Consider the following 19,371-nt stretch of genomic DNA (forward strand, 5'->3'; position numbering starts at 1 on the left):
AAACACAACCCAAACGAACACATGCATCGATAAATAAGCGAAAATCACAACCTCAAATGGGAACAAACTTTTGACTATTGATTTTTAACAAGTTCTTACCAGCTCTACATCAATATCCTCGTCATCCTAGGGCACCTGTAATGGGGCTAAAAAAGTTGAAAAAACTTTCATATTTCTTTAATCCTTATTTGGCTTCTTTTTAAGGATCCTCTTTTCGGAATGTTTCCCAGGTAACCATTCAATGTCTGTCCTGAAAAATGACAATATTGAAGAGCTTAATGCAAAGGCATACTAATAATGTACCGTAAACTAACGATAGAGTGAATTACCCTATTGCTTTCTCTAAAATAGGGTCATCATCCTTGTTTGTATGGTATACTTCTGTCAAGATGTTTTTTGTTTTTTAAAAACATGGATTGGTATAAAAAAAGAACTGAAACTTGAAACCCTTTGGGTCATCAATACATACGATATCGTTTCAATACTTGAGAGCTTCTTCATCTCGTTATGTGATCTGGTGAAATACCACACTAAAACTACAGCATATCAACAGGGTATGTACCTCTTCTGCTAAAATTTTGTTAGTTTTCTTTGCAGTTAGCCAAAAAATTAGGCACACCCTATTCTGCAAATATTGTTCGAAGTAAGTCATATTTTTACTTTTAATAACCGGGAACGATATCATAAACCCTATCAAACTAGTTAATGTCATAATAGAATGCATTATAGGGAAAAACATTCTGTTGCTTCATCGTCCGTCAGATCCATTGCATATTGGTCCTTTACTCCAACCTCGACAACACCATTCACTATATCATACCTCTGCACTATGGTATATGGGTATATTATGACTTAGCATAAAAAGTGGCACATGTCCCACAATGAATTAATGCAGGCCGTTAGAGTTGATGGATTTGATATTGTTAGATAGTTTAGTGTGCAAGGATTCTTGATGGTACCGAATTGTTTGATTTTTGATGGATTTGAAAGTGGGTTTTAATAAAGTTTTGTAACTTATGAACATAAGCTTGATTCTTGCTTTCGGATGTTTGCTTTGCTTGTTCGATGTTAGATATAGCTTCTATATGTTATATGATGTTTTGTACCATTAGATTGACCAAAAATAAGTTGGATCCAGATTTGGGTGTTAAAACCACGAAAACTGCAAGCTGTTGCTTTTCTTTAGCTCCCACATGAGTGAGTGAGATGCTCACTCGCACGAGTGAGATTTCTGCCACAAGGATGAGATGAGGTCACTCGCATGAGTGAGATTCTCACTCGCACGAGTCTTAAAAAAATCATATGCAATCTACATAAGATATTGATATTAAAATCTACAAAGAGCAATCATCAATGACTAATATCCAAGTTGCCATAAGTCATGTCTCACACTCTCACCTTTGCAAACAATGGTTCGTATATTTTATGTTATCATGCTTCTAGTGCTGCTCTTTCTTCAACAATTTTTGCCCGTAATTCATCATGTTCACTCTACATATATTAATACAAATATTTAGTGCGCTTGGCATACCAAGAAGAAAGTGAAATAATCCCATGACGATGGAATTCATGCACGATAATCCAAGTAGTTATAATGATCCAGTAACGAGATCTGATAACGTGCTCACATCATCTTAATAAACAAGTGGTGTGTCGTACATAATTTTATTTTTTAAACGAAATTTTAGTACTCCCTCGTCCCAAAAAAAAAAATGCCTAACTTACTATTTTTATTTGTCCTAAAAATATTATCCCATACTCTAAATAATAATAAAAAATCCATTAAATTTCCGCTAATGTCCTTTATATTATTGGAAATACGTCATTTAATATGGCAATCAATTTATTAATTACTCTCTATGATAACTTCCTTTACATAAGATAAGATAACTCATTAAAAAAAAAGTAATAAAAAAAATTAAATAAAGGGTAAATTAGACAATTTACTATTATTTCTTAAATTTAACAAAAATTCGATCCGGACAATAATTTTGGGACGTGGAGTACTTGTTTGCTGACCAATTACAAATTACCATCCTATTTGTATAGACAACAAACTTGAACTAACCTAGTCCATCTCTTCTCTAACTCACATAAAGCGTGAAAGTCAGAGCTGACGTGTCAGGCCGATAATCACCCCACTAATGACGGTCCACGTGTAAATCCTCCATTTAATCAAGATTATCTCTGTTAATTACAAAAAAATTACAGGTGTCCTGCTTAAATCCCGTCATTAATTAAAGACAAAATTGCTGAAACGGTCCCTGTGGTTTGTATCAAAAAGCACGTTTAGTCCCTGTGGTTTTTTTCTGATGGACTTGATCCTTGTCGTATGTAACTTGAGCGGATTTAGTCCCTATTTCTGACGTCCGTTTAATTAAACCGTTTAGTGGACGCATGTGACAAAAACGTGATGGGTAATCTCGGTATTTTGCAATTTCTTGATTGAATCAAACCTCAGGGACTATTAATACACTCACCTAACTATCGTACCTAGTAAACCATTGAAATTGAAACAGATGCTAAACCCTTGAACTGAAATTGTAACCTAAATCGACAATGGCTGAAGATCTTTACAGAATTAGACCAGAAGGTGTTGATTACGATCTTGTAGACGTATACGGTATGCATTTGTTTAATTTTGTTAACCCTAGTTATCCATATAATTAGACTATCTTTTTAATAAAAATTATTTTATTTGTTTCAGCTCATTATCCACAGTATTTTTCGATTAAGCTTCATCATGGTGGTTATTTTACAAGCAAATCGGGAAGGGAATACGTCAATGGTAAGGTCACATACATTGATCTTATTGACATTGATACATGGTCTGTGATAATGTTGAATGATATCATTGAGGAACTTGGGTACGATGGTAGGAGTTTGATATTATTCCACTTTTTAAAACCAAATACTGATTTGGATTATGGATTACAAGATTTTGGTAGTGATCAGGATGTGTTAAACTTGAGTAAGTATGTAGATGATCACAAAGAAATATGGATGTATAGTGAACATGATTGGAGTAATGTATATGCCTCAATGAGTCCATCGAATCGAAAGAAACTTATCATTGAGGATATTGAAGAAGATGAACCAGTTGTCAATAAATCTAGGGTTAAAAAACATAGTGTTAAAAATGCTAGTCTTTGTAGAAATCTTGCATTAGAATATGGTGAATCTTCTCAGAGGCAAGGAGATAATGTTAACACCCAAGACAGTGTAGTGTTGGATGAGCATGTTAATGATGAAATTATAGCAGATGTTGAGCCACCTGTTATTGAATATATTAGTGATGAAATTCTACCAGATGTTGAGGTAGCTGTTAGTGAGCATGTTAATGATGAAATTCTAGCAGATGTTGAGCCACCTATTATTGAACATATTAGTGATGAAATTCTACCAGATGTTGAGGTAGCTGTTAGTGAGCATATTAACGATGATATTCAAGCAGATGATGATGCAGTTGTTGTGGATAATTTAGATGAAAATGATGATGAGTTAGTAGAAGATGAAATCCATCAAGTTATTGAAGACCATGTGGATATGAGAGACTTTAAGTGTACGTTGTCCAAGGTCCCTGTAAGTATTGAAAATAATTCTGAAAACAATGATGAAATTGAAGATGATTTAGAAGTACTGGATTTTGATGACTTTTCAAGTGGTGATGATGTTGATCTTGGGGATGATGCAGTAAGGAGTAGAAAGATAAAGGAAATCAAAAAGCAACAAAGACAGGGTACAGATTTAACAAAGACTTATTTCTGCTTGGGTCAAAAGTTTTCAAGTGCTGAAGAGGTAAAAGAATCAATTAGGGTACATGCTGTTGAAACTAGGAGGCACCTTTTTATAAAAAAAAAATGACAAAATCAGGGTTAGAGCTATTTGTAAAGGTATAGTGGATAAGACTAGTCAATCTTTGAAAAATGTACCAGAAGTGGGTACCTCATGTGGGGTGAGCAACAAGACAAAAAGCAATAAGGATGCTTTAAAGTCACATGAACAACCAAACAATAAAGAGGAAAAGCCAAAAAAATGTGAATGGGTCCTTCAAGTTTCAAAACTTCCACTTTTACATACCTGGCAAGTTAAAACCTACAAAGATAAACATACTTGTTTGCATTCTAGGGTTAATAAGCATTGTACCTACAACTTCCTTTCAAAGGACTTGCTTGGCCAGTTAGCAACAAACCCTAACATTCCAACTAAAGCTGTTAAGGCTCAAATGGAAGCAAAGCATGAAGTTCAAGTTTCTAAATACAAGGCTTACAGGGCATTGTGCAAGGCAAAACAGTTAATGAAAGGTGATTACATTGACCAATATGCAGATCTGAGGGATTACCTAGAAGAGTTAGTGAGGTGTAACCCAGGAACAACTGTTAGGGTTCAAACTGAAAATGCAAACCCTAAAGATAACACACATGTGTTTAAAAGGGTGTACATCTGTTTAGGTGCTTTGAAACAAGGTTTTAGAACTATTGGAAGGGATTTAATTGGTGTTGATGGTGCTTTTATGAAGGAGCCTGCTAATGGACAAATGTTGACTGCAGTTGGTGTTGATTGCAATAATGGAATTTACCCAGTTGCATATGCAATAGTTGAGCAGGAATGCTTTTCATCCTGGAAATGGTTTTTGGAATTGTTAAGTTCAGATTTAGAGCTTACTCCAATGTCAAACTTCACATTCATAAGTGACAGGCAGAAGGTACTAATTATATTTGTATTATAATTCACATTCATATTGCATCATAAAGCTTTTATTAAAGTCCCTATTATTATGTGTACAGGGTCTACTTCCAGCTATTGAACAATTATTTCCTTGTGCTGAGCACCGTTTCTGTCTTAGGCATATTCATGAGAATATGAAGTCAAAAGGTTGGAGAGGACATGCTTACAAGAATCATTTGTGAAACTGTGCAAGAGCAACTACTATCCCTCAGTTTGAAGCTGCAATGTTGGAGATGAAAAAGTTAGATGCAAAATGTCACAAATATCTATCTGACATTCCACCAAAACATTGGGCCAGAAGCCATTTTACACACAGAGCAGTGTCTGATGTTTTACTAAATAACATGTGTGAAGTGCTCAATAGGTGGTTATGTGATGCTAGGGATAAACCAATAGTGACAGCATTGGAGTATGTTAGAGAGTACATGATGAAAAGGATAGCTAATGTGTTGACCGAAGCTTCCAAATGTGATGGACCTCTCACTCCAACTGCAACCAAAATATTTGCTGTGGTACAGAAAGAAGCTAATAGTTGTGGTGTTATGTGGAATGGTACTGGTCAATATCAGGTTAATGGACCTCATGGATTCCAAGTTGTGGTTGATATGGAAAACAGAACCTGTTCTTGTAGAATATGGGAGATAACGGGAATTCCATGTAAGCATGTTGTAGCAGTACTTTATGACATGTCTGAGAATTCAATTGATATTGGTCATGTTGAGAATTGGGTGCACCGTGTTTATAAATTAGAGACTTGGAAAGAAGCATATGCTTTTAGCATTAAACCTGTTCCTGGGAGAGAACTTTGGACAAAGTCTTCAGTAACTACAAAGTTGTTACCACCCAAAAAAATCAAGTCTGCTGGTAGGCCAAAGAAGTCTAGAAGGAAATCAATGGATGAGAAGGAAGAGGTTAGTGTCAGTGGGAAATTGACAAGAAAGGGAAAGACTGTGAAGTGTGGTCATTGTGGGCAATTTGGGCATAACCAGAGGGGATGTGGAAATGAAGGCATTGGAGAGAAAAGGAAGAATCCAAGTGAAGCTACAACAAGTGCAAGGGCAACTAACAAGAAAGGGAAACAGGCTGCTGTTTAGGTACTTAGTTTGATGCTATTTAGTTATTGTCTTTTGAATATGTAATGTTAATGGTAATTGTCTTGTGAACATGTTGTTAGATGTTAATGTCACTTGAACTTGTTATTGTAATAGTTTGATGTTAGGGTATCTAACATATTTCTTTTGAACTTGTATTTTAATGGTAATGGCTTGTTCTGAATATGTACATGTAATGGTTGCTTACATTGACCTGTGATCCATGTCTTTTGAACATATGTCTTTTGAACTTGTATTTTAATGGTAATAATGGTTTGTTCTGAATATGTACATGTAATGGTTAATTACATTGACATGTGATCCATGTCTTTTGAACATATGTCTTTTGAACTTGTATTTTAATGGCAATGGTTTGTTCTGTTCTGAATATGTACATTTACCTGTGATCCATATATGTGTTGAACATATGTCTTTTGAACATGTCTTTTATGTTCTGAACCTGTTTCCTTAAATTAGTCTTTTGTACATTACACAAGAACAAGTGTATTGAGTTGCTTAAAAAAGGAACATTTCATTGAACAAAACCAACATAATTCAACATGTACCAAAATACAATACCAAATTACATTACCAAGGTTGGACAGAAACAAGATAAACAACCCTTAAAACTACTAAAACAGAAAATAAAAACCAAACATAATCCAACTACAAATTAGCATCATCTTCAATGTTCTAACTTTATTCTCCAGCCTGTTTATCCTGTTCAATAACCCTGGGATAATGGCAACTGCACGTGCACCCATTGGCGGATCAGCCCACAAGAAAAAATTGCAATCGGACCACTGAAACACGCAAAAAATAAAAAAATTAATTCAAAAGGATAGTTTTATACAATCTAATCACCTCGAAAATCGTTCATGAGTTCATCACTTACTCGATTTGGGCATGAGTAAAAACGACGACCTGGGTTTGTGTTCGTCCACGCACATTTACGCACGGCTACTTGACCACAATAACAATTAACCATTTTGAAGCAGCTCTAAATCGATCGAATTTCTAGTTCTAGGGTTTATATTGATAGAAAAGAGAGGAAAGAGATGAAAGAGATGAAGGAAATTAGGTGACCGGTGTTTGGATAGTTAGGTGAGTGTATTAATAGTCCCTGAGGTTTGATTCAATCAAGAAATTGCAAAATTCCGAGATTACCCATCACGTTTTTGTCACATGCGTCCACTAAACGGTTTAATTAAACGGACGTCAGAAATAGGGACTAAATCAGCTCAAGTTACATACGACAAGGATCAAGTCCATCAGAAAAAAACCACAGGGACTAAACGTGCTTTTTGATACAAACCACAGGGACCGTTTCAGCAATTTTGTCTTAATTAAAAAACAAAAACAAACCCAACTGCACCAACCCTCTCTCTCTCTCTCTTCGCTCTTGGAAAAACCCCATCCATCAACCGGCGATTATTGCCGGTTGCCGCCGTAAAATAGGCCGACGGTATCTCTAAATAATCCGTCATCCTTTTATACACACAACGGTATAACTTTTATATAATATACCCAATTTTTTTTCCACCAGGAAGCTTCTCCGGTGGGTAAATCGATCGGCGAATAACGACCGTTCAGGCCGATCACTACATATCTGTACTAAAATGCGGAATCCAAATCCCCCTAATTGCTTTTATTTGCTGGAAGCTATTCCGTTAATTCAATCGGTATCCGGATGTCGATGATTAAGAACCCTAATTACAACGCTATCTATGATGTTTAAGAAGATGTAAGTAGCGACGCTTCGGTGTTTTTAGGGATGATTCAAGGTTTTGTCATCAAATTAATCGAAGGTTTGTAAAAAGGTCTACAATTTCGCTTTGATATTTTTAAATGTATTCTCTGATGAAATATTTTTGTGACAACAAATAGAATTGTTCTATTTTTGTTTGTTGATTTGATGTATTGGTATTACCGTGATCTGGTGGTAATGATAATGGGTATAAAAATGATCAGGCAATTTGGGTTGTTAAATAATGATGGGTTTTTAAAGTAAACATGAACAGATGTTTGAACATAAATCAACTCTCATATTCATGGGCATTCTTTCATTCTTTCATTTTTTCCTTTTCTTTTTTGGAAATTAGAAACATAATTGTTCTATTTTTGTTTGTTGATTTGATGTATTTATATCTTAATACTGAATGTTTGTTGGTTAGGTCTGATCATAACTATGCTACCTCATATACACATAGTCCAGGTAAGTATTTACATTACTTAAAATCACATAGTCGGAAAGTAATTTGAAAAGTACTAGAACTTGGAGCAACTTATTATGGTTTAATATGAGAAAAAAAGTGATCTTTATCAATGTGATGATGCCAGCAGTTCAGTAGCATAAAAAACAATCACTATTCAAAGATAATTCATCAGATATTATAGAGCAGTTGAACACTATGAATTAGTAGTAAGACAATCACTCAAGAATCAACTACTTATGAGTGGAGCTAAACGACATCTACTTAATACTGTCATTTGCCAGCTTTGAAAAACTATATTCTTGCAATTTCAAACATGTTGGATAAATACCATGATAAATAATAGGTCATAGCTAAGCGTTATTTGTTTTTAATTGTATTCTTTGGTTTAGAGATGTAGTCTTACGGTGTATTTGTTACTGTAGGATATGGATCCAACTTTTGCAGGGTCATGTGAACACAGATTGTTGGCATATACCGCATCTTATTTACATGAGCTGTTCGTTGTACGCTGCCATGAAAAAACTAACAAGGCATGTATCGAGTTATACATGAAGTTATAACGATTTAGTAGACACCAATGTTCCAATCATTCCCAGGTACTAAATTCTCATTGTTGTTAATCTTTTGTTTGTCGTTAATCCTTTGTATGTTTTTAATCTTTTGTTTTGCTATGTGGTTCTGGTTTAGACTCGGATTGTGCTCTAAAAATTTGGCACGATGAATTTCAAATTCTTATTGTTTTGCAATTTCGTAATTATATGCACCAAGGGTTTAGTTTAACCAGGAATTTTAGGTAATCTATACTTATTTTATAAAATGGTATATAATGATAATGATTATTAGTTGATGTTCTAATTGTATCCTTATTATTGTGTTCTTCATAGCTAATGGCTTTCACTTTGCTAATGATTTGAGAAATAACTCAAGGAAAATTAACTTTGGCATCGGGATTAAGGTTGTCAAGATAGAGATTATGAATGGAAAAGATTATGATTCTGGTAAAGACCCTTTGGAACTAATAGCTATTGCTGAGCAGGTACCTTCTAATTCATTGTCATTTATAGTTACATTTCATTCACTTATTAATGGTGTTATCTTATTGGGTAAGTTATGTGATATGCTGACTTTATCATCATTTTATGCATTAGTAAGGGATTATACTAAATGGAACGTTGATAAGTGATTAGTCTTGCAAACTACAACAAAAATATAATCATGAGAGCACAAGTTATAATTGTGTGTGGACTTCGTAATATAACAACTATAGTCATAACTTATAACAACAATAAATATTATAAGTCGCTTGAATGTTACGAATACATCGAAGGAGATAATATTATAAGTTGCTTGAATGTTACGAATACATCGAAGGAGATGATAGGCCACCACCCCTTATTTATCTATTTTCTATTGATAGTAACGATTTTTTAATAATATTTTACGGGCTCATGTTTAGTGTTTTATCAATTATTTGTCTATTGAAGTTAAATTTGGTTCCAACAAACGGGCTCATTATTTATGCGTTAGTATTCAATATTAATGCTTTCGATACAAATGTTATCAGTAACAAAGGGATTTTTTTCATTTTAATTGTATTATAAATTTGATAAGATACTAATTTATACAACTGTCGTGCAACGCACGGGTTCATAAAATTGTCGTGCAATACAAAGGAGTACTTAAGTATGTTTTTTAAACGCCAACCCTCTAAAACAATGTATACAAAGTTCATGTCAAAGGTTTAATAGGATGTTTCGACGAACTATACAGGTCACCTCACCATTAGTACTGACCGGACTGCTACAAGGTGTACGTTAATACAATTGAACCTGAGATCACAGCAACATCCCGTTCCAGGTATGTAAAAACATCGTTCATATTTTTGTACAGAATGTTAGTATTTGTTTTGCTGATATTCAGTTTTAACATCTTAAATACCAAATAAGAGACCAAATTTGCTTTGCTGATATTTAATGAGAGACCAAATATGTAGTGCAATGTACATACTTTGGCTGTATGCAGAAAGAAATAATTGAGCCTTTGTCTACTCTGCAAACTATTACTTTGGGATACTTTATAAACGGGTAAGTTTACCAATGAGTGCTCTTGAGATATTATTCTCTGAGATCTATTTTGTAAAATTGTGGTCGTATCTACACCTGCAATGCAATACTTTTTGTATTTAGAAAGTTGACATTTTTTGGATTAAAAGTATACATGCTTGCTGGTCAAATTAAGTTTTGTGGTCGTATTCAGTATCCATAGTAATAAAATACATAATTTGCATATCTTTGGTGTTTGTTTATGATGAGTTCTCAGGAGGAACAAATTTCATAGCATGTATAGTACACATTTTGAAATTTAAACGAGTCGATAACGCAGTCGGGTCTATTTTCGGGTATGCCTGCCAGGTAATCGGGTTTATATCTAAAATCATCCCCAAACCCGAACTTGGATAAAAATCAAAAACCATCCCCCATATCCGGCCCTAGACCCGTAGACCCGGACCGAACCCGACCCAATTATATATCTAATGTTAATGTACTAATCCAGATATGTAGGTAGCTTCGTGGATTGAGAGGAAATAAAGGTGAGTCGTGCTGAGTTATCAATATATATTCATGATACGGATCTTTATGGGTGGCTTGGGTCCCATTTTTTGATGTGGTCGTTAGGCAGGTGTTTGGCCTCTTTGGTAGCTATTTCGTATGAAGATCCTGGTGGGCAAACGATGCGGGTTTCTACATTTTAGTAACATGTGAAAGCTTCATGACCTTATTTTCTCTAGCTCGCCCGTTAATGTTTATTGTTCTTTGGATTTGTACTTACCAATATGATGTGTTCTATGTTGTGCAGAGCAAGCGCTATATATGTTCTACTATTGATAGTGAATCTGATGGTCAAACATTCACCTTTTTTAAGACATAGTGCTTCGACCAAGGAATGTTTGCTGTAGTTCAAAGTTGGAATCTGACAAAGACAACAAATTAGTTGGTGGATTCAGGCTATACATTTATTTATGAATATAGCTTTATATCCCAGCTATTACCATAAAATATAAATTTGTTTATGTGGTTATTACACTCCCTTTTGCAAAGGAATTCCCAACTAATTGTTCTATAAACTAATCAATCGACAATGGTATATCAATTCTTTATTTAAGTAAATGTTCATGTATTTTGTACAAAATAAGGTGTTTGGTTTCGTATTTGATTTTGGGATTTAATTTGCGTGTTCCGGTTTTTAATCTGCAAGTGCATAGAAAATTTGCTGGTTCTTGACTATAAACAATTGATATATTGTAATTGTATTCAATAATAACGCTTACGTCATTAATCAGTATCAATACTAATGTTTTCGCATACTATTTTTTAGAGCCGCCGTGCAACGCACGGGCTCTTAAAATCTAGTTAAAATGAACATAGTATAACAAAAAGTAGGTGCCTTAAATGAGAAGTTTAAGAAATGAAATGACCAAGGAATGAACTTTAATGTATGTATGTGTATAATATTGATACTTCAATGTGTACATAATACAAGGTTACAAAGACTCTATATAGCATAAAAGTAAACCTAACTACTACTCCACTAATGCACTGAACCTCTAATCACTAACCCACTAGTAAACATGCAGGTATAAAGAAAATAACTAACCCCCTAACTTAGACCAACACCAAGTCCAAAACTAAAAATAACCAAAACATAACTGCACATGTTCTGTATTCTCCCTGTCCGGGAGAACACCTCGCACTCCGGAAAGTGACCATCCGAACCAGGATACTCCTTTCCAACTTGCATATGCCTCTGATCAAAACACACTAAAATGGGAGGACCCGATCCCGGTTCATGATCTCCAATGAGCTTAATATTCATTTGCAATAATGTTTCATCACATAGTTGCAATATATAGTATCAACATTAGTAACATATAGATAGGTAACTTCAATGTATCTGCGTATAAACAAACATCTTATCCTCTGCTTTATCAACACAAAACTATTGTTGTACTCAGCAACTGGGGGAGTAATCTGTCGGGACATTTTAGGGACTACTCTGCAACTTGGGAAGTATTTAGATGGTGTCATCTAATAATTGAAAAACTATAGACTTCTGTAGAACCCACTTTTTATGTAATTACTCCTTTTTCTGATTTGTATAATAACTATTCTGATACAAACCTAACTATTCTGAGCAATACGCTACCATCATCTCGTCTTTGTTTTTCTTTCCGTCGCTTTTGATGGGCTAATAGTAACGAAGACTACAAAAAGACTACCAAAGACATGCGAACAACATGTCAAACACATGTAGTTGGCACTGATCTTAGAATACAATAACATTAAAGACAAGTATACAAACCTATTTGATATGATGTCGACTAAGAGACGATGACTATGATTGTTTGACCCGAACAATTCATTATGTACTAAATATATTGTAACACTTAGTGAACTTTGTAAGGGATACCATTACCATACCATTCTCAAAGCTTCATACAATTTACTCAAATGTGTAGTACAATGCATCACTTTATTGATGAAACACAGTAGGTCATTTAAAAAAAATAATTAAAAAATTGCCACGTCAGATTGTGCTTACGTGGATTTTAGATTGGTAGTAGACTAGGGCTGCCAAGAAAGTTTATGGGTTCTGTCTCTTTCAAGCTTTCGATAATATGAACTGGATCACTACGGTTCTTAGCTGGGCCTATGTAGTTGCGCTTTGGGTCAGGCCCATAATTAGGCCCAATTAAATGATATAAGGTCAAAGTCAAAATATTTTAAAAAGCAGCAACAGATCTCATACGGTTAGACGGCAAAACATGGAAATAGACACAAAAAATGGCTCCAAAATCCAACTCAAAAACCCTTTAGAAACCATAGAATTCGGTAGAGGATTAGGATTCAAGTCCACCGATCTAACAGTTTCTCGCCGTCACATATCGTTCAAACTCAACGAAAGTCAAACTGGCGTTTGCTTCAAAGTCAACGGAAAAAACCCCGTTTGGGTACGTGATGGCAGTAACGATGAAATTAGGGTTTACAGAAGCTCAGAAACGGGTGAAATTAATAGCGGTGATTCGATCTGTCTTTCTTCTAAGAGTCCTGTTTGGTTTATTTTGAACAAAATCGATGAAAATCGTAACGAATCGAAGGGTGAGATTGAATACGACGACGTATTTGCAGAGACTTCAGGGATTGATTATGGTGATATCGAAACTGTCGATTCTTCAATTATTGATCCTGTTAAAGGTTTGCTTACATCTATATGTACATATGTATGTACATTATACACATTTGACCGGCTAGATGAGTCAAAAAGATGTCTAAATTTGTTATTTTGGGTTCCAATACTTTGTGTTAATGTGTTATTCAAATTAAAGTATTAAATTTTATACAGTCCAAAATGATTTTTCTAGCTTTTTTAGCGTCAAGACACCAAACACTTATCGACAAAGGGCTGAATACAAAAAGTGAGAAGTTTTTGGTATTGAATTCTGTTCTTTTAGGTCAAAACGAAATGTTTTTCAGTCATTTGAGACATTACGATAGCAGTAAACTAGCTTAACAAATTGATAAAAATAAAAAAATAAAAAAAAAAAAAAAAAGGTTCATTTTTTGGTAGTAAAAGCTTAAATACTTTAAAATGATCAACAAAAGGTTGAATACCTATATTAAGTACTTGTATCATTTATATCATCTAGTCATATGAAGATTGTAATTATTATTGTGTTCTAATATATATATATATATATATATATATATATATATATATATATATATATATATATATATATATATATATATATATATAGTGGTAGGATCAAGAGGGAAGTAACCATTCGGGGGAAGCGGGGGGAAGCAAAAACTTTTTTTTTTTTTCGTTTTTTGAAAAACTTTGTTCACGAACATTATAGATGAGATGAAAATATGAACATTTAGTAGAGACACTTTGTGATAAATGTTTTTATTTTGGCGGGAAAACGCTCGAAGAAGTAATATATAACAATTATCGTGTTTTTCGAGCGTATTTTGAGGTTTTAGCTATTGGGGTTTAGATATTAAGGTTTATAGGGTTTAGATATTAGGGTTTAGAAATTTAGGGTTTAGGGTTTAGATTTAGGGTTTAGATTTAGGATTTAGATTGTTTTTAACACGAAAACATGAAAAAAAAACCTTCATATTCTTCACGAACAATATTATCTTGAATGTTATTTTTGTCGATCGTTTTCCCGCCTAAATAATAACATTCATCACGAAGTGTCTCTTCTAAATGTTCATATTTTCGTGCGATCTTGATGCCGGAAAAAAAAAATTTCAAAAAAAACGAGAAAAAAAAAAGTTGCTTCCCCCGCTTCCCCCCGATTGGTTACTTCCCCATTGATCCTGCCCCTATATATATATATATATATATATATATATATATATATATATATATATATATATATATATATATAGTAAAGGGATCAAATGAGAACTTTTAAGCAATGAGAACTCTGAGAGCTAAGTTAGTCGAGCAAAAAATAAGACGCGGCCGAACAAAAATATGGGTAGTCGAGCAAAAAAATTACAAGGCCGAACAAAAAAAATAGGTGCATTGTTTGCTTGGTTCTACATTTGATGTAGAACATGATGTAGAACATGCTGTTCTACACTTGTTTTACATCAATTTTCATCAAATTAAGTTAGGGTTTAGATTTTAGGGTTTAGGGTTTAGATTTAGGGTTTAGAATGAGTTTTTTACACGAACGGTTTAGAGTTTAGGGTTTACGGAGTAAACCCGAAAACCCTAAACTCTAAATCGGGCTAAATAAAAAAAAAATTGATTTTATGAAGAAAAAAAAACAGGTGAAATTCGAACAAAAAAAAGATATTCGAACCAATTTTCGTTCTACAATTTTGTAGAACCGAACCAAAATGTTGTAGAACCGAACAAAAATTCAGGCGGCCGAACAAATTTGCCCCAATTCGAACGAATTTTCGTTCTACAATTTTGTAGAACCAAACAGAAAATGTAGAACATGTGATTTTCATGCATCTTAATTTTTGTTCGACTAACCACAAAATTGTTCGGCCGCGTCATTTTTTGTTCGAATTTGAGTTCTCAGGTTCTTACTCTTAGTGAGTTCTCAGTGGATACCTCCCCTATATATATATATATATATATATATATATATATATATATATATATATATATATATATATAGTGGTAGGATCAAGAGGGAAGTAACCAATCGGGGGAAGCAAAAACTTTTTTTTTTTTTTCGTTTTTTGAAAAACTTTGTTCACGAACATTATAGATGGGATGAAAATATGAACATTTAATAGAGACACTTTGTGATAAATGTTTTTATTTTGGCGGGAAAACGCTCGAAGAAGTAATATATAACAATTATCGTGTTTTTCGAGCGTATGTTGAGGGTTTTAGCTATTGGGGTTTAGATATTAGGGTTTAGATATTAGGGTTTATAGGGTTTAGATATTAGGGTTTAGGGTTTAGATTTAGGGTTTAGATTTAGGATTTAGATTGAGTTTTTAACACGAACGGTTTAGAGTTTAGGGTTTAGGGTTTAGGGTTTGGTGTTTTGGGTTTATGGAATAAACCCAAAACACCAAACCCTAAACCCTAAACCCTAAACCCTAAACTCTAAATCGGGCTAAATTTTACTTCACAAAACATGGAAAAAAAAAAAAAACGTTCATATTCTTCACGAACAATATTATCTTGAATGTTATTTTTGTCGATCGTTTTCCCGCCTAAATAATAACATTCATCACGAAGTGTCTCTTCTAAATGTTCATATTTTCGTGTGATCTTGATGCCGGAAAAAAAAAATTCCAAAAAAACGAAGAAATTTATTTTTTTTTTGCTTCCCCCCGCTTTCCCCCTATTGGTTACTTCCCCATTGATCCTGCCCCTATATATATATATATATATATATATATATATATATATATATATATATATATATATATATATATTTGCAGAGTATGTATTTATTATGTACATATAGATAGATAGATACTGTGTGTAATGATCTCACATGTCTACTACTGTCTCTATATTTAATAAGACTATCTATTTGTTTTAACTGCAGAGTTTAAGTTTGTTGTAATGGGACGTGAATTTGACAGCTACTCGAAGAAAGTGATTCGTGATATAAGGAATTGGGATTGGTTTCTTGAAGAAGCTAAAGAAGAGAGTGATGAGGATAGCGAACGAGAAGCGAAGAAGGGCAAAAGACGAAAGAGGAAGAAGGGAGATAACAACGACGATGATGTATGGACGGGTGAGAGTGAAGAAGATGTTGAGATGATTAAGAAATTGAAAAACAGTCAGAAACCTAAGTATTCCACCAGATCAAAGAAACAAGAGAAAAACAAAAAGGGTGCAAGTACAAGTAAAAATGTTAAGGATAATACAAAGAAGAATGCAATGGATGATGATGAGGAGGATGACGATGATGAAAATGATGAAACTTTGGGTGGTTTTATTGTCGACGACGAGGAGGATATGGGAGAACTAAATGATGAGGATGATGAAGAGGAAGAATTTGAAGACGATGATGATGAATAATTGTTGGTTTTGAAGTCACTTTGGATGTTTGCTTTGTTCTTTGCTAGTATCTAACGTGTATACTTCCTTAGCTTTTAGTTCTAGCCTATTAATGCGTACTGTACAATTTCTCTAGGTATAGGATGTTGAGTGTGTACCATATTAACACCCGTTGATGCATATTTTGTGTGGTCGTAGCCTGGCGAATAGTTCAATGTTTGTTATACATGTTGTACATGTAGTTATGTAGGCGCGTGATACTCGTCATTCACAGGGGCATGTGCAGATGAAAGTTTCATTCGTACGGATGAGAGTCTTATTCATACGAATAAAGGTCATGATTGAGTATAATGTTATCTGTACGGATGAGAGAGCTCATTCGTACGAACTAAGGCCCGTCCGTACGGATGGGCCTAAAGGCATATATATACATGCGTTTTGTGTGCTTTTAAGGTTAAGAGTTTTGGGGAGCCGTAATCCCTAATCTGGTTATTGCTTAGGCGATTTTCAGGTGCTGAAGGAAGATCATGCTTGGTCTCCCCTGGTCAAATCGATGTTTCTATGTTTAAGTCGATTGTAATCTCAATGTTTATATAAAAATATCGATTAATTTTGATTCATCGTGTTTACTGAAGATCTGCGTATACTGGAACTACAAATTGGAATCAGAGTTGGTTACAACCAAACTCTTGTTGATTCGAATTAGTTTATAGCGATAAGTTGTCTTCACTTTTGGTTCAAGAAACTTCACGTTTGATGTTTGTTTTTAATTTCTAAGTTTGGGTTGTGTTTATGGGGTATCCTGAAGTGTAAAGGTGTTAACTATCGGTGAAAACATGTGTGAAACGTTAATAAACACATCTAGGGTTATGTTATTGCGCAACTTCTGCCACACATATGATGAACTTCATCCATACGGATCAAGTTTGTATGTACGAACGAGTGTGTACATATGTACATACAAATTCAAGCATCACATTCTACGAACGAGAGTTATTTCGCACGAATCAAATATCTATATGTGTGCATCTCTTGCGCATCTGTGCGGATGAGTATGTCCATTCGTACGAACCGTTGGTTCGTCTGTGCGAACATGACCGAGTTTATTTTCGAAAGTTAAAGGTTCACTTGAAGAAAGATGTTTATACAATTTTGATGGATAACCTCCTATGTTCATTGAATTTACATACGATAGTGATTAGTTTAGGAACACAATGGTGTAATTTAGATGTTGTTTTGGGGTAATAAGGAGCATCTGATTAGTTATGGGTCAACGATGTTATATTTTATATTCCGCAATTTGTTGATTCTGCTTTGTGAAGAGAATCCGTTTTTGTTTTCATGTATTTGTTTTCAGGATCTTGATTCCACTTCGTGTATAGGATGTGATTTTTTTTTCTGAATATATTATGTAATCTGATGTGTGATTTTTGGTGAACCTGAGTGCTTGCTGATTAGTTTTTTACTGTTAGCTATAGATTAGAAGCCTCTATTTTTTACCTAATACAATAGTAAGACGTGACGACGATATGAGCTACAACGTGTATGGCAGTATGGGATGATGCTAATACTGAGGGGGAAGGTTTACACTTGGTGATTCTAAACAAGTTAGTTTGTGTGATAATTGGAACGTAGAAATATGATTATGTCAAGACCTGAAGAGTTCTGTCACATGGGAATATTGTCACTATGGTACTACGAATAACATCTTAAAGCAAGGTCGGTCCCGAGAATTTAAGAATTAAATATTTAGAACAAGGTGATAAAAGGTCCTTGGGCCCTAACGAAAAACGTAAGCTATTTAAAAAACGACAGCTAACGTCATATCAATAAACATTAAAATATAGCATTAAAATTGCATACCTTAATATCTAACCAATGATTCTTGAACCTCTCATTGCATTCTTGGTAGAAAATTGTTTAATTACCTATTCACAGTTTAACTTTCTAAGATTTCATTCTCAGTTGTCATCTTTGCCAATCTACTCGGTCTTTGTTGGGAAATTGCGAATTGTAGGTAAGATTTTAATAATTTTAGCTTTGAAAAACTCATTTCCACATATGCCACTATAACTGGAATAATCAATAATTTTCTACATGTAATTCTTGCGTTTGAAATATTTTCTTGAGCCTCATTCAGATGCTTCAGAACATGTATAGGGTTCTTAATTTCACCGGCTTCTATTTTATCAAGTGAATTTAACTCTATAAAGTTTATGACCTGTTGGTGCATAAAAGGCGGGATTATGTAATAAGTTCTATTAGTTTTGTATTTCGTATTTCAGTCATGTATGAACATCGTCATTAATACTTTGTATTTGAATTGCTTAGTATAATGTCGTGAAAAGGTTAAGAGCAGTTGGTTGGCTGCTCAGACCATCGACCGATGGTAGGGACCATCGGTCGAGGGACTCTCACCATCGGCCGTAGGTCACAGACCACCGGCCGATGGTCACTGAAGATATATATATATACGGGTTTTGTGGTTCATTGTGAGGTTACACACCACAAACCCTTTAGCCGTCGTATCACTCTGTGTTTATCGTCCCAGACCAATCCCCAACCGAATACAAGACTCTAGGCATCGATTATATCAACTATTTGTTGGTTAGATTGATCCCGATAGTTATTTAAGTATTCGACTCGTCCTAGTTATCGTTTCCGCCGTTAATCTAGGTTAATACGTTTGATCTAAGGTCCTTAGTTCTTCTACATGACCATTGACCCTTAACCCTTTGTAATCATATTGTTGTTCCGACTATTGATAAAATAATACGTGA

At 34.3% G+C, this 19,371-nt stretch overlaps 3 protein-coding genes and 1 long non-coding RNA gene across 14 annotated transcripts; 3 read left to right on the top strand and 1 right to left on the bottom strand.

Annotated features, from left to right (window-relative positions):
• Positions 1 to 177: 177 nt before the first annotated feature.
• On the bottom strand, positions 178 to 2,399 carry LOC139890461 (nucleosome assembly protein 1;4). The gene is given in 6 exon segments (XM_071873338.1): positions 178 to 250; positions 330 to 514; positions 563 to 625; positions 748 to 822; positions 1,399 to 1,491; positions 2,319 to 2,399. Coding segments are annotated over 6 exon segments (570 nt in total).
• Positions 2,400 to 4,952: 2,553 nt separating this feature from the next.
• On the top strand, positions 4,953 to 5,822 carry LOC139890462 (uncharacterized). The gene has a single exon (XM_071873339.1). It carries the CDS (start codon positions 4,953 to 4,955, stop codon positions 5,820 to 5,822), a length of 870 nt encoding a protein of 289 aa, XP_071729440.1.
• Positions 5,823 to 7,207: 1,385 nt separating this feature from the next.
• On the top strand, positions 7,208 to 11,237 carry LOC139894699 (uncharacterized). 11 transcript variants are annotated; one of them, XR_011775184.1, is made up of 9 exons: positions 7,208 to 7,627; positions 7,994 to 8,034; positions 8,458 to 8,631; positions 8,723 to 8,828; positions 8,920 to 9,071; positions 9,806 to 9,892; positions 10,029 to 10,119; positions 10,589 to 10,793; positions 10,892 to 11,236. It is a non-coding gene; the product is annotated as an uncharacterized lncRNA (long non-coding RNA). The 11 variants fall into 11 exon arrangements; XR_011775186.1 differs by having other exon boundaries at positions 8,458 to 9,071; positions 10,589 to 10,625; positions 10,711 to 10,793; positions 10,892 to 11,237; XR_011775188.1 differs by having other exon boundaries at positions 8,458 to 9,071; positions 10,589 to 10,625; positions 10,715 to 10,793; positions 10,892 to 11,237.
• Positions 11,238 to 12,857: 1,620 nt separating this feature from the next.
• Positions 12,858 to 16,788, top strand: LOC139894200 (uncharacterized). Its single transcript, XM_071877409.1, has 2 exons — positions 12,858 to 13,287; positions 16,134 to 16,788. The coding sequence occupies exons 1-2, from the start codon at positions 12,858 to 12,860 to the stop codon at positions 16,610 to 16,612; spliced, it is 909 nt and encodes a 302-aa protein (XP_071733510.1). The 3' UTR covers positions 16,613 to 16,788.
• The last annotated feature ends 2,583 nt before the right edge of the window (positions 16,789 to 19,371 follow it).

Source organism: Rutidosis leptorrhynchoides, chromosome 2 (genome assembly GCF_046630445.1).
Source record: "Rutidosis leptorrhynchoides isolate AG116_Rl617_1_P2 chromosome 2, CSIRO_AGI_Rlap_v1, whole genome shotgun sequence".
Lineage (NCBI taxonomy): Eukaryota > Viridiplantae > Streptophyta > Magnoliopsida > Asterales > Asteraceae > Rutidosis > Rutidosis leptorrhynchoides.